The following is a 25,021-nucleotide window of genomic DNA, read 5'->3' as shown; positions in this document are numbered from 1 at the left end:
CATTACCACCATGACAATTGTGGCAATTAAGGCAACATTTTTCTAAATTTCATTATGCTGTGATGTAGAATGTGACGTGTCGAAACTAGGGGTTTTCCCCCGATTCTGAATCCATTCCAAGCATTAGTTTTGCATGAAAAACACGGCCAAAAACGGCCATATAGCCGTCATCACAAATGTGATGAGGTCAGCGAATTTGGGCACATTTTGCCCAATGCTTGGAATGGATTTAAAATCATGAAAACCCCCTAGTTTGACACGTCACATTCTACTTCATAAAGCATAATGAAATTTAGAAAATGTTTGAATTATATAGGTTGTCAATGGTTGCGGACTCGGGGGCGCCCTATAGCTAAATCATCTGTGGGCTACATCTGTGCAAAATGTGGCGCTTTTACATGAATTAGTGCAAAATATCCTCTATGCTCCTCAACAATATAGCTGACGAATAGAAATATAGCGATATTGTTAATCACATGAGAGATTCTTTATTGGCACGAGGACAGGAGTTGCACAGCGTCAACACCATTGTGCAGGTCTCACCCTCAGAAGCATCCTTCACCCCTATACAGTATGCAAGATACAGTACGACTTCTCACTTCAAATCAGACTCCCTTCGCTCCATGCATAGATATGACATTTTACTGAAAGGCTTTAATTTGTCTCCGTGAGACGCATTTGTTTGTTGTGCTCAAAGTTAAATTTGGACTAGTGAGGGGACAAAACCTCAGCGTCGCACAAAGAAGTGCATACAGTTTGTCTGCTCCCGAGCATGCTATTTTGACATAATTTGTCTGTACTTTGGTTTTCTAGTCTAGAGTTCTTTCACATACAGCTATCCAATTTTGTGGAAGCCATAAAGTGAATCAAATTAGGTTGCAAACAGCTAACGATCATGGACATTTCTGCACATATATACAAATTGGTCTTAGTAATATTTCTTCCATGGAAACCATGATGCATAATATCGGCACCACTTTCAACCTTAAATGAGACCATGCATGCTTGAAAATGAAATATGCCTTGACTGTTAGGACTACTGTACATGCAATCCTAACCATTGGAGCAATCTAAAGTGCATGAGAATTTCATCGCTGTCAGGCAGAACCTTGTATCTTTCATCATTTTATGCAAAAACCATACATCATTGCATTCCGTGCTGAGCCAATCATCACAAATGTCAATCCGGCCAATCACTTTTGGCATCTTTTCAATTTTTTCGCCCCCTCACTTTTATCGTCAATATGTACTTTTCTCAGCCAATCAAATCTCCATTAAAAGCAAGATTTTCAAAGCCCTGTATCGCTAAAGCTTCGAGCGCTGTCCACGGTGAGCCGCCGCCGCATCCCGATGATCGGATTTCATTTGTGACTTTGTCTCGCATCGCTCCGGACACGTAACCGTTTTCTGACGAGAGGTGAAGCGTGTGCGCTCATGCTAACGACGACTCCTCATAACAAACAGCCCCCACCTCCCTGATAACCCGTTTGTTTGACATCACCATTACATCACCTAATCAACATGAGTTGGACTTTAATATATTAGCGCCCCTCACTTTTTAAATGATGGTCACTAGAACAGTGATCATCGTTGGGGGGGGGTGATCAGGTGTGATCAATTGGCTAAAGGGAGAGCTCGCGCATGATTGTGATGTCAGAACATCGTGTGATGTCAGAACAGGTCAGCTCCATATATGGAGATCTAGGGGTGATCAGGATCTGGGCCCGGGCAGAGGCTTTTGTGCCGTCCGACGGCCTCGACACGGGGCACTGCGCTCCCTGTGGGGGTGTGGAACGCGTGTGTCAAATTTGAAGTCGGCGCGGCGAACGGTTCCCGAGTTACGTGGATTACAGACATACGTACATACACACGTACACACAGAGATATAGAAACTTCAGCTGCATTTTACAGAAAAACACAATTCATTTCATATTCTCATGAATATTTTTCTGATAATTTTCTCTCCATGCTGAGAATAAGCTGTGAGAAATGCTCCTTGCAGCACGTTTAGCCATGACCTATGTTTTAAAAAAAAGGATTTAATGCTAAAAGTAAGATCGTTATCTCGGCAATCACAGGCACTTTATGTAAAATGCCGTAGCAGTGATGAAAGGACTCAAAGGAGCGGACCGGGAGTTTTTTAAAGAAATGTAAGTGCAGCGTGGTTGAAATAAGCTCCGGCTAAACTGATTCACAATCATGCAGTGTCTCTGTGAATCATCAGAGTTAGCTATAGAAAAGGGTGCTCCTCAGAGCGCAGATCTCCGCCAGGCTGCGTTGCCTACTGCAGTGGTTCCCAAAGTGGGGTCCCGGGGACCCCTAGGAGTCCTTGAGAGACTTCCAGGGGGTCCCCAGCTAAATGATAGTTTAGGAATCAAATGGACCCTTATGGGTCTGTAACTCAGAGAATGTACAAATGGAACCAAATGGACCCTTTTGGGTCTGTAACTCTGAGAATGTACAAATGGAACCAAATGGACCCTTATGGGTCTGTAACTCAGAGAATGTTAAATGTTAAATGTTAAAAATAGTTAAATTAACTTTGATTTTACAATATACATTAGGGTCCCAGAGATAGAAATGCCATTAAATTTTTTTATTTATGTTGTAGGCTAGGACAGATGATCATGGTCAAAAGAAAATCATGCATTGGAAAGTTTCTTGTACTAGGAAGGTTGGGGTTGTTTAGTTAGGAAATGTATTTATTTATAGGTTGCAGTTTACAACTGTTTGTAAATGAAATGACGAGGATGCTCCCTCCAAAGCAATTTGATCCTTCTCTTCTGTCAAGTATGTTGATGAGGATGAATGGCTGTTTCTCTGTTGTCACCGAAGTACACCAAATCAGCGATTCTCTCTTTAAAGACGTTTTTCACACTTTTAGACCATATCCGTTGTCATCATAGCATACCTAACAATGCATGCGAAAAGTGTATCAAAAGTCAATACCGATTGAATTACTTCCTTTGAACGAAAACGTGCTGCGTGATGACGTGTCGAGACACACATGCATATTAATGAATCTTGATTAAATTCACCTGTCTTATTCCCATTGCTGCGTCGTCCTCCAAACACAGGTGGTTTTGATTACAGAAATACTCTCATTCAATCTCATTCAAGGTGACATCCTCAGACACTGATTACTCGTTTTAAACGTAATCATTACGCTAAAATATGTAACGTTTTAGGTTAGAATTAAGCCATGAGCTTTGCTGCCCGTCTCTCTCTGCATGTGCGACTTACACGCATCACGCACGTAGCAGAGAAACGTCCCATAGTCTGGAGGGATGCGACGTTCTTTCCCTTTTGAGAGTGAAACTACAAAATTAAATGCTCCGAATAGCCATTTCACCCCGTCTTTAAGTTCAATTACTTATCTGGGACCTCACTCTCTACACCTAATCTAATGTAATCTTTAGTGTTAATTGTACAAAAGGAGTCCATTTGCACATTCTCTCAGATAGTTACAGACCGCAAAGGTCCATTTGGACGCTGTGGGGTCCCCCAGAACGTTGAAGGGGGTGCACGTGTATTTTTGAGAACTGAACTGCAGCAGTGGAAGCCATAATGTTTCAGCCCGGAGGAACACATCTGGTCTGCCAAAACCCTAAGTTAAGTCTGTCTGTCTGCTTTTCTAACTTTTCTAACAAACTTTTGGTCGATTGTCCTATTACCCGTGCCAAGAAAATGTTCAAGGTTGTACTTTAGACAATGCAGCAGCATAGATAACAGAACATTCAAAACAACTAAAACACAGCAAACAAAGGGTTAGAATACAGATTGCAAGAAAGAGCAATCGAAAAAATGTTTTCCCTGTAGTAGCCAAATCAAATCCAATCAAATGTATTTATATAGCACATTTAAAAACAACTCTCATTGTACCAAAGTGCTTCACAAATGCAATACAATACAATACAATTCAATTCGGCTAGCGTTTTCCTTTGCCCTGTTTTGCTCTGGTGGTTCTTATCAGTTCATTCATGTACTATATCTGAGGGGAAAGAAGCTTATTTGCTTTTTTTGGGGGGTGGGGGGGAGGGAGATCACATCCGCTGATGCGTTTGGCTGTCCACACTCCGCACGACCCTCTGCATTGCTTTGCGGTTGAGGTCGGTGTAGCTGGCGCTGCCATACCAGGCAGTGAAGCAGCCAGTCAGGATGCTCTCTGTACTGTATAGAATAGATAGGACTTTGGGGCCCATGCCAGCTTTCTTGGGTTCTTCTCAGGAAGTAGAGGCGTTGTTGTGCTTTCTTCACCCCCACGCCAGGTGAGGTCCTCAGTGATCCGCACCCCCAGGAATTTGAACACTCTGACCCTTTCCACTGCAGCACCCCCACCCCCCCAATCTGGATGGTTGATTGGTCTCTGGGAGGTCTCCTGTAGTCGAAGATCAGCTCTTTTGTCAATGTTGAGGTTCAGGTTGTTCTCCTGGCACCATTGTGCCACGTTATCCACTTCTACTCCTGTAGGCTGTTCCATTATCGTCTGTGATCAATGAGCCTATGACTGTGGCGTCGTCTGCAAACGTTATCACTTTGTTTGAGCTGAACAGAGCCACGCAGTCATGGGTGTACAGGGAGTTCATGGGTGTACAGGAGTGTATAATTAATAATTATACACTCCTGTATAATTATTTTCTTCCTGTACAGCTTTGACTGAGTTCGCTGAGTTCTCAGAACACAGTCTGAATAGGGAATGTGTACCTATTGAATTTGGATAGACGGATTCTTGTGAGTGCTTACTGTACATTATTTTGTTCTTGGAACAAGGACGTCGTCATGACATGCCCATCAATGGACACTATTTGGCAAAGAGGTTATTGCTTTTTATGTACTTGCTCTCTTAAGCTTGTCCAAACTGCATTCATAAAATCGTGTCCCAACTTCCCAAGGTCCTTGTACGTTACTGAGACATAATGAACAAGACCAATCTATATCTTGTTATTGAACTTTAAAGTGTTTGCTATTCTTCAACTCCAGTTGCACACTGTCTTGCGCGCACGCGCGTGTGTGTGTGTGTGTGTGTATGTGTGTGCGCCGTGCAGTGTGTGTTGCTCAGGCACGGATGAGTGCACAAAGCAGTACCTCAGGTGCTCCTCATTCCTCCGGTCCGCTCTGTAACTGAAGATAACGATAATTAAAAGATTCAAACCAAAAGGGGCGTGGCTGCTTGAACCCCCTGCCGTTATAAGAACTTTCCGCCTCTGATGTGACGGTTCCCTATATTGTGTTATATATACTAGCCCTTACCCGTTGTGAGATATTCCCCCCCCCCCCCCCTTGTGGCCATGGGGGGTACTGTGCCCGGGTGAGTTTGTAATTGACTAACACATTCATTAATAATCATTAAAAAAGTGCCCTCCATATTCATATGGTCAATGCCTGTGTGAAAAGTGGGAGTGATTGGTGCAGGCAGTAAGGAGTTATGGCAGTCACAGTGACACACAGACACACGGACACACACACAGACAGACACACACTCAGACATTGTTAGAATTATAGTATGATATTACTCTTAGGTTGTCTGGTTTAGGTATATGTTGTGTTTACCGTTTGCCCTATAGTAACCTCTGTTCTTTGTATCCAATAGGATTGGGGAGCAGAGGCTCGCACCTGGGCCCGGGTGTCGACGCCCTATAAATGCCTGCTTCCCCAGTCCTTCCCCAGATCTGTTCCTTTCATTTGCCTCCTGTACTCCACCATGCACACTTCTCAACATTTCTGTTAATACATACAACACGCACACACATACATTTCACTCATGCATACACACACTAAACCACTGAATACTGATCTCCACACTTCATCTGTTCAATCATGATTTATTCCTTACATTTACTATTTTTGTTTAATTAATAAATTATATTTCTTTGGTCAACTGCGTCTCCCCTGTTTTTTGTTGTGTATCTTGGCACCCCCTAGGCCAGGTACATAACAAAATGGGGGCTCTGTCCGCTTGAATTTTGAATAGTTGTGCAGTAAGTTTGGAGAGTCAAGTGACTCGCCCTTCTGCCTTTTGTTCTGCGCTGCGGTAGTCAATTAGCCTTGATTAATGGCTCGTCTGCACCGTGGTTTTGTGAATTGAGTGAAATAATTTGGGAACCATTCCGGGGGTTTCCTTGTCCATGTGGTCGACACTACAGTCCGGTGAGTACAAAGCGATGTTTACTTCAGCGTACACGCTTGTGTACTCGGACTTTGGGAGATGCAGTTGATTTGTTTGATTATTGGAATTTGAATTTGTTAAGACATTCGAGTTAATTTGCAATTGGGATTTGATTAAGTTTGTGCTAGTGGGGAGGTTTTTTTCCTGGAATTTGTGCTGCTAAAGTTAAAAAACAACAAAAACACCCCCTAGGCCAGGTACAGTACATAACAAAATGGTTAATGATGTTGCTGGCTAAAATGATGGCGGACGCCGCTGAGACGCAATATGCCATTGAGACGCAATATGCCATTGAGACGCAATATGCCATTGAGAAAATGAAATGTCAAGTAGAGCAGAACAGGCTGGACCTGATAAGGGACTGTAAGATTTCAGTTGCTGCACAAGTATCTACTACAGAACCTGCAGAGTCCGCAGGGGGTTTTGATATCAATGGAAATCTACGTCTGGTGGAACGTGATCCGGAGGCATTTTTTGCCATGTTTGAGCGGGTGTGCGTAGAATTAGATGCAGGCCTGACTCGGCACGCACGTTGATGTTACATTGTGTCTTGACAGGCAGGGCGCAAGAGGTTTTTTCAGCTATGACTGTCACTAACAGCCAGAATTATGGTCTTGTTAAGGCCGCGGTGCTAAAGTCGTACAAATGTGTGTAGATTTTGGAAAAAACATGAGTCATTTGGAATTTGCACGTGATTTTACGACTAGTTTTACACATTGTAGCCAATCAATTACTACACATCTTTTTTGATTGATTTATTTATTAACAGTTTGCAGTACATTGTAGAGTACAACTCGATACAAAAAACTGTTAACTGTGAGTGGACGACACCATAACTCACTACACTTGTTTACAATAGGGCCCACCATTTTCAATTCATCAAAACATTTAGAGACGTATATAGTCAAAACAGGAAATTGTTTGAAAACTGTTTTGAAAACTGTTTTGAAGGAGTCAAGGGATCCGCATGTCTTAATGACTGTTGGGAGGGCGTTCCACATTTTGGTGGCATAGGAGCTAAATGAATTTAGCCCCTTGTTTGTGCCGAATCTGGGTTTGCACATGGTTTGTTGAACTCCCTCTGGTGTTGTGGGTGACAGGTACATGGGTATCTTGGTGCTGTAGCGAATCTTGTGGACCAGACCCATTGCAAGATGCTGTACTCAGCCATTTCCATAGCTCCAGTCATCACCCACATAGTTAACCTCTCCATCAAACAAGGACAGGTCCCCAGAGATTTTAAACTGGCCAAAGTAACCCCCCTGTACAAAAAAGGGAGCAAATTAGAACCCGGCAACTACCGCCCTATTTCTATTCTAAGCTCCATCTCGAAAGTGATGGAAAAAATAGTCTATGAACAGGTTGAAAAGTATCTTGCCACTAATAAATTGTTGTACGAGTTCCAATCTGGTTTCAGAACATCCCACTCCACTGACACATGCCTTCTCTATTTGAGCGACCACATCAAACACGAGGTGGATGCTGGAAAATACTGCGGCATGGTCATGCTGGACCTCCAAAAGGCTTTTGACACCGTGAACCACTCCATACTGGTTAACAAGCTTAAAGCTATTGGTTTTGATAGCACATCAGTGAGCTGGATGCAATCCTACCTGGAGGGGAGAGAACAGATGGTGGAAGTGAACGGAACACTGTCCCCCCCCCTCCCAGTGAGCTGTGGCGTCCCACAAGGAAGCATACTAGGGCCTTTACTGTTCCTAATATATGTAAACGACATGACTTCAGCTTGTGACTGCAACTTGTTCCTGTTCGCAGACGACTCAGCACTGCTGGTCTCGGACAGGAACAAACTGCAGGTTGAAAAGACCCTCAGCTCTGAACTCGGTAGAATCTGCACCTGGCTCGCTGATAACAAACTATCCTTACACCTGGGAAAAACTGAATCCATTCTCTTCGGATCAAATAGTAATCTCAAAAAGGCAGATGGCTTCTTGGTTAGAGTTGGTGATGATATTATCACACGGAAGGATCAAATTACCTACCTAGGTTCCATCCTGGAGGCCAATCTTTCCGGTGATAAGATGGCCACCAACGTAATGAAAAAAGTCAATCAAAGAACAAGATTCCTCTACAGGATCTCCTCACTGGTCGACAAAAACACCTTGAAGACCTTAACAGGAGCCCTTGTACAAGGTTTCTTTGACTATGCATCCACCTCCTGGTACCACAGCACCTCAAAGGCCCTTAAAACAAGGCTCCAGACCTCCCAAAACAAACTGGTCAGGCTCCTACTTGGCCTCACCCCCCGAACCCACCTCACCCCTGCCCACTTTGACAGGCTGGGATGGCTTAGGGTCGACGACAGAGTACAGCATCTTGCAATGGGTCTGGTCCACAAGATTAGATACACCACCAAGATACCCATGTACCTGTCTAAATACTTCCTTAATGTAAACGAAGTCCACACCCACAACACCAGAGGGAGTGCAACAAACCATGTACAACCCAGATTCGGCACAAACAAGGGACTAAATTCTTTTCGCTCCTATGCGACCAAAATGTGGAACGCCCTACCAACAGTCATTAAGACATGTGAATCCCTTGGCTCCTTCAAAACTGCTCTCAAAGGGCACCTACGGATGGCTGCAATTCGAAACTGGCCTCTGTAAAAGCTGAATTTGTATCTGGATTGTACTATGTTTTTGTATGGACGTGGTGTTGGGTGCCTGCACATATGCACACATGGCATCAACGCATGGTGTTGTGTGCAGGCGCCCTACACTCTGTCTTTGTACTATGGATTGTACTATGTTTTTGTATGGACGTGGTGTTGGGTGCCTGCACATATGCACACATGGCATCAACGCATGGTGTTGTGTGCAGGCGCCCTACACTCTGTCTTTCGTTTTCTTTTCTTTTATCCCCCTGTTCCCCTCACTGTATATATACATTTTTTCCCTTTTCGCTTCCTATATGATGAATTCCTGTTCTGTTCTTTAACTACATAGAAGTGTCTATTTGTTTGTCTCTAAATGTTTTGATGAATTGAACAATGTGGACCCTGTTGTAAACAAGTGTAAGGCTTAATTGGGTCGTCCACTCACAGTTAACAGTCTTTGTATTGAGTTTGTGCTTGAAATGTACTGTAATTCTGCAAACTGTTAATAAAGATTTCAATCAATCAATCAATACTCTGTCGTCCATCTTGAGATGGATTCACTGAAATGGACATGAAGACCCATGGTTATACAAATGGAAGAATGCAACATTCAAAGATCTACTAATAAAGAAAACCTAATTATAATCACTACCGTAAATAAATTAGAAATACAATGTTTTTTGAACAACAAAATGTAACTGCTCAGTTATTGTACAACTCGTGAGGCTTGGTGGAAAATGTGTAAGATTGATATCTTTATTGTCATTCAGCAGATACATAAAATGCATAAGAGAACCATTTTTTGTTTCACTGGCTTCCAATCTACTAGTTAAAAGAAATGCTAAAATACTATTATTAGTAAAATCCTAAAATCTACTTATAAAAACACCTGAACACCATCAGTTCATAGGAGACATAGATATTGGCAAGAGGAGTCCTTAGCAGCATACTGTATAATAGGGATAAACATTAGGGGATATTGCACTTTAAAAGTTTCTATGGATAAAGGTTGCACTTTGAAAGTTTAATGGCTTGGGGGACAAAGTTCTACTCCTGATGCTGCGATACCTTCTGCCAGGAGGCATCAGAGTGAACAGTCCATGATGGGGTCGGACTGACCCTAGACGGACAGACCGGTTGTGAGAAATGTCCTTGATGGAAGGCAGTGACGAACCGATGATCTTTTTGTAGGTCACCAGCAATCACGCTCACCATGCATGTACAGTATGCATTTTGATTTGGAACAACCCAGACTTTGCTATCTATAAGCAAACCCTCCCTTTTAATATAATAGTCCGATATTGAAGATGAGTTTAAACACCGCAGGTTATATTGATGTTTTTTTTTTTGTACATGTAAAACCGACCGTTATGTGTTGTGTTTGTGATGGTGATTCCAATTATTTAAGTGTCTTGGTGAATTGCTGGGGGTTCTATAAATAGTGGTGGAAGAAGAAAGATGTGTTACTTAAGTAAAAGTATCAAGCACGGGAACAGGCACTATAGTCCGAGGTGTCGAAATAATGCTCCGTCGGATTATAGTATGCCTCCCGACCCGCATGCCATTCTACATTCTGTAGTAAAAGTCTGTTTTGAAGGAGAAAAAGACATGATGGAACATCTAGTTTGGTGGAAAGAGACATTTTGAGTGGATGACCAAAGTTAAGTGGGCTGGTAATAACTGCCCATTGGCAGTGTGTCCAAGACATTTGGCACTGATAGGTTTACTCGTAAAGTAAGTAGGTTTTGGGGCATGGTGGAGGTGTGTGCATGTATATTCACAAAGACACTGAATACGTTACTCGTACTGACTTGAATGGAAAATTGTGTGGGTTGAATACATTTTCAAAAATGCTAAATCAGTATTGATTGGCACGGTCTATAGACCGCCTGACCAACATGGGTTCTATGATACATGCACTTGAGGGGTGCTGGGGAGGAATGTGTAGAGAAAATCCTAATTGACAATATGAATACAGACATGCAACGTAAGGAAGCACCCGTGTTTAAGTCATTCAGTAGGTTTTGTGATCTACATCTACATAGTGTCAGTTGGCTTCCAATTCCTGTACACTAGTCTGTACAGCACCTCAAAGGCCCTTAAAACAAGGCTCCAGACAACAAACTGGTCAGGCTACTACTTGGCCTCACTCCCCGAACCCACCTCACCCCTGCCCACTTTGACAGGCTGGAATGGCTTAGGGTTGACGACAGAGTAGTACAGCATCTTGCAATGGGTCTGGTCCACAAGATTCGATACACCACCAAGATAAACCATCTACCTGTCTAAATACTTCCTTAATGTCAACGAAGTCCACACCCACAACGCCAGAGGGAGTTCAACAAACAATGTGCAACCCAGATTCGGCACAAACAAGGGACTAAATTATTTTTGCTCCTATGCCACCAAAATGTGGTATGCCCTACCAACTGTCATTAAGACATGTGAATCCCTTGACTCCTTCAAAACCGCTCTCAAAGGGCACCTACGGACGGCTGCAATTCGAAACTGGCCTCCCCCACCCACCCCTTTTTCCCCTCACTCAATGTATGTTTTCTTTTCCCCCTTTACCTCCTTTATGATGATTTCCTGTCCTTTGGCTATAGAAGTGTATATTTGTAGTCTCTAAATGTTATGATGAATTGAACAATTGGTAAACAAGTTTAGTGCCTTATTGGTCGTCCACTCACTGTTAACAGTTTTTGCATTGAGTTGTGCTTAAAATGTAGGCCTACTGTAATTCTGCAAACTGTTATTAAATACTTAAATCAATCAATCAAAGGGGCTCACAGAAAATTATGTTTTGCTAAAATCGGCTTCTAGTTCAAATAACAAATAGTTGGCGAAATATATGTATAGAGGCCATATTAAAAACCCCATTATTGCCATACATGTGGTAATCCAATATATATCACCAAATATAAATTTGGGAGATTGCAGAAATAGTTTGGCAAAGGCCCCGAGAGGTCTGTTGAATGTAGAGTTTGTTTGAGGGGTGAGAAAATATGTCATTTCAGAGGCGAGCCGTGGTTTAATGTAACGTAGGAGAGTCCGGACCAATGAAAGTCTTTGACGCTCCACCCTACCTGCCTCTCTCTCCACCCCCCTTCCTAATCCTATACACATACTCACAACTGAGCATGATCCGCTACGCTACCATCCGCATCTGGAGCCGCTGCTTTCTACACACGAGAACCTTCAACTTTTTCTTTTTTACATTTTACTCTGAATAAGAGCTGCGCTGAAACACACGTTCGTGACTATCGTAGCCTATAGCAATTCAATCAGGGTTGTAGGCTATTTGGTTTCACTAAATAGTAAGTAGTGATTCTTTAAAGCCAAGTTGGCGCTTTTCTCTCAACTGTCTAGCTTCGTCTACATCTCCATGCGTAAACAGAGTAGGATTTTATAGGGGTTTCATTCAGTTATTATTTCACTGCAGTCAGACCTCTTGCTACGCTTTAGCGCGAGTTCTGGATTTCCTAAAACGATTATCGACTAACGTGTGAGTGTACGAAAAGTTGTTGTGAAATCTGCGATGCATTGATCCATTGATCCACGCGTCGCAAAGTCGGCAAAAAGTGTGAGGTTGTAATTTCAGGCTATAGTTAATTGTTTAAAAATATATATTAATTGTTAAAATTATTAATGTTGGTCTCTCTTTGACCAATTTACCTATAGTCCTTTCTGAGAACCTGGTTACCGTCGCGTATAGACATCAGCGCTGATGGTGACATGAAACAGATGGACTGAAAATGTGGATTTAAATAGCGAATCCTGTGATGGAGCGATAGCCTGCGTTTTCTTGTTTAGTCCAGCACCGACTTAACATTTGGACACAAAACCGCCCGACTTTGGAAGGGCAGATCGGAATAAAGGCATAAGGCGCAGAGCTCCATACTGAAGTGTTTAAGTTAGTCTGAGGGGAAATTTAAAAGACCTAAAAATACAGCGTTGGTTTCTTCCCTACAAAGAATCATTTGAACTTCCCACCGCAGAGCGAGAGCGACATAAATAGTTCTGACATGTGGATGTAATTTCAGAAGAAGAGAAAAAAAAAGAGAGAGAGACAGATGCAGAGAAATAAAGTGAGCTGACCGAGTCTGCATGAGCATATATATATATAGTGAGTGGGCTAAGATTAGAGGAAAAAAAATTGTGGGCAAAGACAGATTATAGAGTTGTGATTTTACAAGGCACTATGAGCATCCAGAGAACAGATGGAGTAAAAAACGAGTCGCGCCGCTTTGAAGATAGTTAAATTAGATTAAACAATTTCATCAAGTCGACCTTGGAGGTCCTGGCAGAGCTGTCCTCGGGTCAGGGATGGGATCCACTCTCGTGCAACACTATTTGGACTTTCTTCTCATCTCTCTGCTGAGCAGCCTATGCATGGTGAGTCTTTTCAGAAACAACACACCAGTATCCTATTTTGTGTAGGCCTACATACAGTGACAAAATGTCAACACTGTTATGTGCCGTGCGTTATGCGTAATATGCAAAAATATTGTTAGGAATTTGCGAGTTGAATTCGTGCTACTGTATGTCAGTCAGCGCATGCTCCCATTAGAACGCAATCTCCCTAGAAAGCAGACCGAAGAGTAATTATTGTGTTGATAGCTCTTGACATTTCCTTTAAGCTGCACATCCAGAACCTGCTGGAAGGTTCCCCAACATATTTGCGCTTGTGGTCTTTTTTTTTGTTGGCAAGGTTGACCCAAATGCCAAATGACTAAACATATCAAGCTTTGTTGCATACTTTGCAGAGGACTATAGCAATATTCTTATTTAGGTGCTCCCAAATGTAACACATAATGTTTCCCCTTATAAAGTATATTGGCTTTGGTGGTGGTGGCCTAGTACAGTATGCAATGTAGCCTACTATTTTATTGTGGTGTAGCTTTGTTGTCAGCAATGTTAAATTCATTGCGCAAACTCTGCAGGCATAGGCTATACAGGTAGAGCTATAGATGATGTAAAATCATTGTCTTCATTCATCTCTTTCAGCACTTTCCCAGCAATAATTCCAAGTTGTATCTCTCTGAGTCATAGCTTTTTTTTCTTTATTTTTTTACTATCATCTGCCACATTGTGATGTATGATTGCTCCGTCAAATATATCACTGTGTATATAGCAATGCAGAATGCCTCCTCTACGCGCTCTGTGCAGGCAGGCAGGCAGAGCAGTGCACCAAGTTGGTTGTGTGTGTGTGTGTGTGTGTGTGTGTGTGTTTTGGCTGGAGCTGTTGTGCATTCAACAGGCAGTTCGCCCGGCCTCTGAGGTCTAACAGTGATGTGGTCCGTCACTGTGCCGCACTGGACCTCTGGGCTCATTGGTTTAGAGATGGCAGAGGAAAACAATTATAACATAGCTGTATATTTATAGCTGGTTCAACATTCAGTCGTTAAAAAGGGCTGTCTGTGAACACTGTTTACCCATTTTCAGTTTGATGTTTGGTTCTAGTGTTCTTCTCCGCAAAAATGTGAACAGTTTTTTTCCATAGTGTGACCAAAAGCGACATAGATTGCTGTGGGTGCCAAACCTAAGAGTGGAACATCTGCATTCCTTTTCTGTGCATATGAGAGAGGCGGACACAACTGCAGTTTTAATATTTTATTAGAGACGTGTGTAAATCGCTTCTATTGCCTGTCCTATTACATATCGTAAAATGGCAAATGGCTAAACATTATAATAATCTTTATTTGTGTATACCAGCTTTGTTATCAAAGTTACAGCAAAGTTCTTGTACAGTGCAATAAAACATACTGCATAAAAATAAGTAAAATAGAATAAATACCATGCAGTTATACAGTACTGTACCAACGAATCAGCCCTTTCGCGTGCGTGTGGCATAGCTTAGGAGGCAGGCAATCGTACTACACTCCCATTGGCTTAGGCAGCGTGTGTGACAGCCAATCGGGACTAGGCATTCAGTATGACTAGGGTGTCGATCTTGTCGTCCACATTTCATGAGCTTTCATTAGTCAGGTTTCACCTGACAAAAAAAAAGCATAAAAAATAATGATTGGAAATGTACATATAGAATTGGACATAGGCATATTGGCGAACATCCTAAAATGATTAATCCAAAATGTTAACCCATTCAGAATGGGAACACCTTTTGGTGTTTTAAGCATTATGTTATACTTTAGCTGTTGAAAAATAGCAGATCTACAAGTTCATATCGTGGCACTCTGTGCCGCGACACAAGCTTGTAGATCTGCTATTTTTTTTTTAATCGTGAAAATGTGGCGCAAATCTTTAATATATATTCTTTCAGAGCGAACGTTTTTAACTTGTGTCTTTGCTTCTGGGGGGGGGGGGGGGGGGGGAGGATCCCTGGAACAAAATATTTTCAGATGGGGGTCTGTGGCCAAATACAGATAATTATGGAGGTTAATGACATGAAAAAGGTTGAGCACCAGTGACATAGAAACATAGTTTCTTTTCCAGAATGCTTTTTAAAGAATTGGCCTCCAGTCTAAATGGGTTGGAGCAAAGACAACTGCCAACTGATGCTGCGTCTCCTCCTCATGGTGCGAGACCTTTCTCTAGGTGAAGGTGAGGTCGTACAGTAGCAGACAATGACTCATTGGACCGGGTGAGCAAGACCTCGCTAAACTCCGAGACAAAGAGAACACTTCCTCCTTCCGAGGAGTCTTTGTCCGACTTATGACGGCCTTCCTCACTTATCCAGTTATAGCTTTTATTAACCCATTTAGACCTGAGAACGATTCTACAAATGCCTTCAAAATCGTGACACTTTTCTGAAAAACCCCATGTTTCTGTCAGTGGTACTCAAACATAATTCATGTCAAGGACCCCCAAATACATATGTAAGTGGCCGCCGACCCGAACTTAAACTATGTTGTTCCAGCCCCCCCCCCCAGAAGCAAAGATTTGAGTTAAACGTACGTACTGAAAGTATATATATTCAAAGATTTGCACCCACATTTTCACGATTTAAAAAAAATAACAGACCTACAAGCTACGAGCTTGTAGATCTGCTATATTTCAATAGCTAAAGTATAACGGAGTGCTTAAATCACCAACAGGGGTTCCGCTCAGAATGTGTTAAGAGGAAGCACCACTTTCTGGAACCTCACTGAGTGTGCATATATAGGCCTAATTTGTTCCCCATGACTGCCTGATGACTTACACGTGTGTGCATCTTTACTGGGGAGGGGGACTATATACTATCTGTAAAGAAAGGCCTTCAACACAGTCACTCGCTATAGCTCTGCACAAAGTATAAATTGGACTGTTGCCATGTTAGAGTTGGTGGTGTTTATTATTCCTTTTGCAAAGAGGAATAATAATATTTCAACTAATGCTGTAGTGTAGATTCATGGCATCCGTAGTTGTGCCCTTTCATTTGTACCTAGAATACCCAGATTTTGGGGACCGAATTTGTATTTTGTACACACGGTGTAGAGACTTAAGAGCAAAACTGAAATGGGAATATCATTTATTTATTTAGTTTTTTTTTACCAATAGTCTGGCTGCTGAGGCCCGGCAGAAATAAGTGAATTGTATCGGCCTACATAATAATTCTGTAGCAGCAATAGTTGTAATTATTAGCAACAACAACAACATGTGTGATCTGTTTGTATTGTGTATTATGTGTTTTGTATCCGGATGACTGCTTGGCACAAAACAAATATCCACAAGACAAATAGAGTCAGTCTCTCTGTCTGTCTGTCTGTCTGTCTGTCTGTCTGTCATAATACTAACTAGAAAAGTTGCAATTTACATAAGCTCCTCCCTAATTTGAAAACTTCTATAACGCTTGAATAGTTTGGTCTTCTGCCCCTTCAATGGAACCAATTTGCTGCTACAAACGTTATGCAAAGCCCGACCAATCACAGCGGAAGTTAGATTACCCCGGAATAGCCAATTAGCTACTACAAACGTTATGCAAAGCTCAGCCAATCGGAAGTTAGATTCAATTATTCGATTACTCCGGAGGAAAATGAAAGTGTCACAATAACAATAGTCTAACCAGACTAATAATAATAACTATATAAAGTGCCCCTCTGGGCACAGGTCTCCACCAGGCCAGGTCAGGTTGTGGCCTCCTGGTGGCGCTATAATAGGCCAATGTGAAAAGGGTGCCATTTGTTCTTACACCATTGATGGCAATTGGATGATTTGAGGCATTTTGTTCCAAAAATGTGTTTTGCAAAAATCCACCTGTTGGTGGCGCTATAACAGGCCAATGTGAAAAGGGTGGGATATTTTCCTCAGCCTAGTAGGAAAGTCTGTGAAAGATTTCACGTAAATTGCACGCTGCGTTCACGATTTGAGGCTTTTTGTTTCAAAAGGGCCAATCCTGCAAACTTTGAAAGCCAATGTTAGCCAATTCTCCATATTCAGACCGCAGCCATCTTGACAGCAAGGTGATACCTACGTAGGTGACACTTCCCATAGAGAGCCCATTCATCCAAACAGAAAAGTCCTCTCTAATTATATTAAACAACGTCAAAATCACCAACATTGCAGCTGTAGGGAAAGCTTGAATGATCCTCTTTCAATCTGTAAAGGTTTTGTTTAATAAAAATCCACCGTAGACATTTTATGAGCTACTTCCTGTCAAGAAATTCCTTGCAGATGATTATTTTCTAAGTATCAGAGTATGGAAGTGCTAGTTATCAGTAAAGCAACCTCCTTCTGCCTCCTGCATTATGTGCATTCAAAACAGCTGGTACGCATGGGCCGTTGAGTGATAGTCAACGAGCACTTTACAGCGCTATAACAGGCCGTTCTGGAAATCTTGGGGCAGAGGTTCATGTTGGCATCCAGGGAGTGTGGGTGCAAAATTTTGCATGGACCGGGTTAACGGTGTTGGAGATTAGCTGTTCACGGACAAACGGACGGACAGACACACGGACACACAGACGGACGGAGTGCAAAACATACTCTTCCCCCCCATGCCTTCGGCCTGGTGGAGACAATAATACAAATAATACATATAGTAATAATTTGCAGCAGAGCAGTATAATACATTGAGTTTCTTTGATACTGTGTACCCAACTGTGTACCCAACTTTGTCTTGTGTGTCTGTCTGTGTGTGCGCGGCGTGCACACATGCACACACGTGCCTGTGCACATGTACAGTAGCCTGTGTGTGTGTGTGTGTGCATAGCCAGACAATCAGCGATCTCCACCTACTGATATGCCTGGGGAAATGTAAAATCAATATATGATTCTGAAACAGCGAGCGGAGAAAACGGCCGCTGCCAAACCTACGCCCACTGTTTTGAAAACAAATCATATCACTCCCAGTATGAATGACCACCCTAATTGCAGTTGGTTGCATTGGTTGTGCAATAAAGTTATTATTATTTTTAATCTCCAAATTACTTCCACCCAGTTACTCAGTCCCTACATTGAATTTAGATGTCACACCAGACATTATCAGTAGTTGAGATCTCTGATCATCTGGCTACACAAGATTAGTGTGCAGTGTGCACGTGCATTTGTGTGACAGAGTGAAAGATTGAAATCAATGTATTAAACAAACTCGTTTTAAAAAAAAAGAATAATTCAGCTAAAGCTGCTATTTTGGAGTTTAGAGCCAACCTACATGCAGGACACATACACAGTCAGGAGATGAGGTGATGTCGATTCTACAAATGACTTCTAAATTTTCTGAAAAACCCTATGTCAGTGGTTCTCAAACTATTTAATGTCAAGGACCCCCAAAAATATCTGAAATTGGCCGCCGACCCCCATCTGAAAATATGTTGTTTCAGGGAGCCTCCCCCCCGAAGCAAAGATTTGAGCTAAAAAACGTTCGCTCTGAAAGAATATATAAAAAGATTTGCGACACATTTTCACTATTTTTCAAAAATAGCAGACATACAAGCTCGTAGCGCAGCACTCGGTGCCACGCTATGAGCTTGTAGATCTGCCGACGCTATGAGCTTGTAGATCTGCTATTTTTCAGATGATGGGGTCTATTAAAGGTGATGAGCTGATGGATGGCAGGTGTATTGAGGGTGGTGATTAGCTCAAATGGTGAATGAGGAGGGCAGGCAACACAGGCAGGACCCAGGAACATATGCACGTACGCACATGCACACACACACACACACACACACACACACACACACACAAAGCGACCAGCAGAAGGAGAGGGAAATATTCACATTTGTTGACAACTGTACATGTAAGGGAAGATGCTGTGTGATACCTGCAAATGGGTGAAAAAGTGGGTGAAGTTTTTAGTCATATACAAGCTCCCATCGTTTGCAGTTTTCAAGAAAGGAGAATAGAGATAGAAAGAAAACATGTCAGCTATGTGAAATATTAAAATAGTAGTAGTGTGCATAATATATGCATAAGTTGAATGATGGTTCAAATTAATGGCATGTCGAAATGATAGCTGAGCTGACATGAAAGTACACTGACATGTATAAAATACAGTTTTCAACAGGGGCTTTCAACCCATTTCATATCAAGATTCATTATTTATTCGCCATTTGAGTCAAGGACCACCATTTGATGAGATTTAGCGCCCAGACCAAAGACTATGAATATTTTGTTGTCTTTTGGATATGATTTTGTCCACAATTCCATGCTGTATTGATGTTGGTACAATTAGTAGAGACAACAGGCGTTGATGAAAATAATTATTCCACATTCTCTAATTGTGTGGACTGTAGACTGGTAAATTAAGCAATGCAGATGTTTAACAATTGAGAGCGTAAAATGACACCAAATGAATGGTCCGTACGAGTCCCATTTGGTTTCATTTTACACTATCAAGAGTTTAAGATCTAATAAGGGTCCATTTGGTTACCAACCCTCTATCATTTAGCTGGGGACAATCTGGAACACTCTCAAGGACCACTAATGGTCCCCGGACCACTGGTTGAGAACCACTGTTTTCTGGAGCAAAATGTGATTTACAGATGAGACATTACTACCACCGGAATTGGACTGAAAGCATTTAATATCGAGTCAACACTTGACAATCTAATTTTTGTGAGACTGGCTCGACCAGATTTTTCCACAACCTGGCCCTGGATCATTTCAACTGATGTCGATTCGATACTAAAAGGTGCTTCAACTTGCACGGAAGGAAGTATTTCATCCCTTATTTACTTGTGCAGTCCAAACATTTACGATCTGTTACAATCTGGTTCTCCTCTCTCTCATCGGGTTTCATTGGTGTTCTGGGAGAGCTCAAACACCTCGGCACCCCCAGCTTTTTGTCTCAAGCAGTCAGTCGGTTTGCCTTTGCTTACACTGATTGTTAGAACTACAACCAGAGACTTATTTTAATGGGGACCTACAAGCTTGTAGCGCGCATGAGCTTGTAGATCTGCTATTTTTCAATAGCTAAATTATAACGTAATGTTTAAAACACCAAAAGGGGTTCCCGCCCCAAAAAGGGTTAAGCTTGTACTCCTTGCGAACATCTGATCTTCAAGCTAGTACCAATGCGCCACATTGCAACGATCAAATCGGTGCTCGTGACGAGCGACACCGCCGTACTCTGTGCTATCGAGTATAAATTAGACTTTACCTTTACTTCCACTACACAGACAAGTTCTCCATTAATTTGAAAGTAGGTCAGACAAGTCACAGATATAAGATATGTGTAAAAATGTGCACTTTATAGGTATTTTTGGTCCAAATATTGATAAATCTAAGCCTGAGTTCAGACCTGAATGCATATATTGGCCTCGGTTCGTCCCGTTTGTACCGCACCAGGTCGCGCCGCGCCCGTTCGTGCATTGACTTTTGTATGTAGTCACACCGCTCTAACCATCCAAGTCTGCACCTTTAGTGCGTATATTTCACTCTCATTGCATGGCAAAACAGGACTTACTATCAGACACATAAACAAATAAGATTCTATGTTACTTTTCTTTAATTGGACATGTCCAGTGTCTGTGTAACGTGAGTAACGAATCGATGGCAGGCGGGAGGGGAATAAGGAACAGGGACCAAATATATATATCTGCTTTCTTTGTGTTCCGTGCTAATATGTAAGTCAATATTTCAATACGAGTTCTGTTCATGCTCCAATGAGATTGAACGGAGGGGAAACAAGAAAGAAAACTAGACTTCCTCTTTGCTCGGAGCAAACTATAGAATAGGTGACTGCAAATATTTGTACTTTTTAACTCACTCTACGGCCGTCCCAGACTTCAACCAAAAGTTCAACATCGCTCGCTGTAAGTATCGTCTAGGCGTTACTGACGTGGGAATTCAAGTTCCCGTATAGATTTCTAACCTTCTAAAGATCGTGAGAAGGTCACCCCGGCTGCCGTCACTGGACAGTCACCACATGTTTGCCTGAATTTTCCCTCGGATTAACTCGGAGTCTCCCCTCCACAGAGTCAACTTTTAAGGGGTAAACACCAGGCCCACGGTACACAACGTATCATTATACCCCCTTGATATGCTAGAGCACTGCTTGTGCTGCACAGTGGTGGAGCTAACGGTTACACCGTTGAGTTAACCACTTAAACCTTATATACTTCATTGACCGGGGTCTAGTTAATTTTTTTATTGTTAACGAGCACCTTATCGATCAGGCTTATCGAGCCGGGGTTCTTATCGAGCCCACTATCGAGCATTTTCTATTATTTTGTGGAAAGACGTATCTTTTACAAGGGCCTTCAGATACAGTACCTTTCTAACAGACGGAAGACAATTGACCTTTTTACTGAGAAAAAAATATTAAAGAAACCGTTAACTGGTAATATGTGTACTGTCACTTTAAAAGTGTCATTTTGTTTACCTGGACAGCGCTGGTTGGCCCCCTCATTTCCCCCCCCATACACCACATTTCGTTCGCTGAAAATAGCCGATCTACAAGTTCAAAGCACGCTGCGGATCAGCAAAATTTAGCTGAATGTTTTCCCTGAACGGCCGCCTATTATGTCATGCCCAGAAAAGGGCTCATGTGGCTAACTCCAGAAAGCAATCCTATCTGGATTTTTCAAATTCCCTGTTAGAAATATAATCGCCTTAATCACACGGTCACCTTTTTCATAATGACTGACACATTGCTCAGTTTGGAGAGGGCCCATGAGTCAGTCTCATAATGTGTGTTAATAGGGGAGTCTTCAGTTTCATTGGCATGGTAAGGTTATACCATGGCTGTGTTTGACTCAGGAAAGGGCTTGTTTTCTTGACTTCCCGTGACCTCCTCTTTTTTTCAGCTTTTCCACTTGAAGAATGCAGGAGTGTGAGTAACTCAATGCCACTTTTACACCTCGCCGAAAAAGTTACACCACTAACACAGATATTTTAATGAAGTGTCTCTGCTGCAAGACCTTCCATATACACACACACACAGCTTTTCTGGAAAAGACAGGCCTGCCTTTTAGAGTCTTGTGTGAAAAATGTACGCTCCTTCCATTTTTGCATAATTGTTCATTTTTCTATTTGAATTTCAATTCTGTAGCGATTCTATGTCAACTGATTTGATGGTCTTCGACTCGCAATTTCCTGCCTCTGACTTAAGCTCTAAATCTTCTGATTTGCATTCACCAATAATTATACTTCTCAACATGGGTTATCTTAAGGACATAGAGCAGACACAGTATGAGTATGCTTAGTGGAACAGGGTCTCCCAGGGCTCTGAACTTGTTTTTCCCCTCTACACCAGATCTTTGGTGAAAATAACACATGTTGCATTGCATTGCTGATGTAGATCGGCTATTTTTGTAAATGTTCGCCCCAGCCAGAATACTGACACTATACGCTAGGGTACATATGGTGAAGAAAAGGCACATTCTTAAATGACACCTACAGTATAATACTGTTTTAAGGTGGAGGAATGTGAGGAAATGGGCGATCTCATTGTTCTGATCTTTTCTACAGGCCTATAAATCTTCACCCTGGTTCCTTTCATTTTGATCTCGGTGAACATATGAAAAGAAGAATGTTGCTGCAAGTGGGAAGTTGTCAAGTTTCAGCTGAATGCCAAGAGACGGACGTCTCAGAGACATGTGGCGATGGTATCAATTATACTGTGAAGTAGTCGTGCGTCAAATATTACAATCGATGCATGTCGACTGTTGGTAGGATTTGAAGGCTTTATATATTTCCCCTGTGTTCATAATGTCCAGATGAACGCGTTTCGGCCTGTTTGGCCTTCCTTCGGCCAAACGGGCCGAAACGCGTACGTTTTCAGTCTCAGAGGTAAATGAAATCATGTAAAAGGGCATATAATGAGTGCTGGCATTTCTTCATCTCAACTTCTATCTTCGAGCCTTGCACCATTTTGTTTGAACCTGCAGTGCTGCGGGTTGTCTACTTCTTTCTCAATGTCCAGCACCTACACTGTTGTCTTTGTTAATAAGCTCAGTATAGTGTACTAAAGGCCTTTTCAAACAGACAGACACGTTTTAAGTCCACAATAATTATCCATAATGTATAAATGATGGACAACGAGGCCTTTTCGTGGAGAGGGGTCAGAATGAAATGTGGACTTAAACAGTTTTTCGTCTGTATAGTACTCAATTAATCTTAAACACTATTATAAAACGATGGCAATATTATGACAATCAGTCCAGTCAAAGAGACACAGGAACTGACTGCAACAACACCGCGTTGAAGTCTTGACCTGTAGGGTCTTCTTTACTCCAGTTACCTGCTGTATGAATATTGTGGCTCAGAATTCCATGTGGGCAGCATTCCTGAAATCCCAGAGTGCCTCAATTGCGTTGACTTGTGAAAATTCTCAGCCATGTATAGCTGCCTTGCCCATTGACGGAGGATTCGGACAGAGCCCCCCCCCCCCCCCCCGCTGTTGCGCGCATGCAGGATTGCATTTCAAAACTACAGGAGCTCCCTATAGACCCATAATGCTGCCTAATCCCTAATGCAAGTATACAAGGCAGCACAAAGTTAATTTCCTAAATTATTACGGCTGAATCGGTGGCCTTTTTTGGCACATCTGGTGCATTTTGTTTACGTGATTTGGATGCAACTCCAGATTCTTTGGGGCAGGGCCTAGTGCCTGGCACATGGCTTCTGGCTGCTGCGAGGAGGCAGGATTTCTTAAAAGGACCTTTATTAGTTTCATTGCAAACCTCTGGGGCTTATGGGTTTGTAAGTATGCAGTTCACAGCTCAAGGTTTTTCCAGCAAAGAGTAAGAAATCCTCATTGCAGCAAAAAGGGCAAATTTGTGACAAGTCATGTCCAAGATAAGAGTGAGTATAGAGACTCGCCTGGACCGCTGTATCGGCTCAGTGATGATCCAATGACAGCTGAAAATCGGCAAACAACAGATTTCTGACCTGGACTACAAATTTGCGTTTGAAGATTTTCTCAACAGTTAATAAACATTTTGCGCTATGAGCTTGTAGATCTGCTCATTTTCAATAGCTAAAGTATAACATAATGCTTAAAACAAGGGGGTTCCCGTCCTGAATGGGTTAAGTACTTGTATTCCTTGTGTAAAGTAAGTAAGTAGCCTTGCCGAGCCATGAGGCCCATGGGGCAGGAGCCTATCTCCTGTTTCTGTAGCGTGAGGCAGCTTGATGTACAAGTCAAGTACACCCCCTGGACATGACGCTAGTATGTCAAGCAGGGAGGCACAGGGTCCCATTTTTACAGTCTTTGGTATGACCCGGCCGGGTATCGAACCCCGACCTCCCAGTCTCAGGGCGGACGCTCTAACCACAAGGCCACTGATCTGGTGGATTCATTGTGTGCCGTCCATCAATGTGGTCGTCTGCTCGGCTGCGTCAAATACCTTAATCAATGTTGTCAACCAGTTACGGGTTCCTTTACTCTTCTGCCTGGCATTGTGCAAGCCACAGACACAGGAAATGAGATTACAGTATACTTGCATCATCTACTGGCTGTTGTGAAATATACAAAGCACTCATACTCACGCAGGAGTAAACTTTAGGACCCTTCTTTCTTCCACTAATAACCTCTTTGACGTGGTAAGTGAAATATGACACCGACTGACAATATGACCAAATGCTGCATGGCCCACAACAACACAGTGTAAAGATGGGCATCCGACATAGCACCTTGTACAGTAACCTATTGAAGTCAGTCACCCATATACAGTAAACTATTGAAGTCAGTCACTGGCTTGTACAGTAACCTATTGAAGTCAGTCACCCTTGTACAGTAACCTATTGAAGTCAGTCACCCTTGTACAGTAACCTATTGAAGTCAGTCACCGGCTTGTACAGTAACCTATTGAAGTCAGTCGGTCAGCACTGTCACGCTGAGCAATGGCATTGAGCAA

At 42.4% G+C, this 25,021-nt stretch overlaps 1 protein-coding gene across 2 annotated transcripts in view; it reads left to right on the top strand.

The window, feature by feature from the left end:
* The first annotated feature begins 11,952 nt into the window (after positions 1–11,952).
* The window catches only part of pth1r (parathyroid hormone 1 receptor), a 66,708-nt gene continuing 53,639 nt past the window's right edge, over positions 11,953–25,021 (top strand). For both annotated transcript variants that reach the window (XM_080777565.1, XM_080777564.1), the window contains exon 1: positions 11,953–13,181. In XM_080777565.1, the coding sequence (XP_080633691.1) occupies positions 13,113–13,181 (69 nt within the window). In that variant the 5' untranslated portion in view covers positions 11,953–13,112. The remainder of the gene's footprint in view (positions 13,182–25,021) is intronic.

This window comes from Protomyctophum bolini, assembly GCF_963924005.1.
Source record: "Protomyctophum bolini genome assembly, chromosome: 12".
Lineage (NCBI taxonomy): Eukaryota > Metazoa > Chordata > Actinopteri > Myctophiformes > Myctophidae > Protomyctophum > Protomyctophum bolini.
The sequence above is the reverse complement of the archived record's forward strand: the minus strand, read 5'-3'. Positions and strand labels throughout refer to the sequence as shown.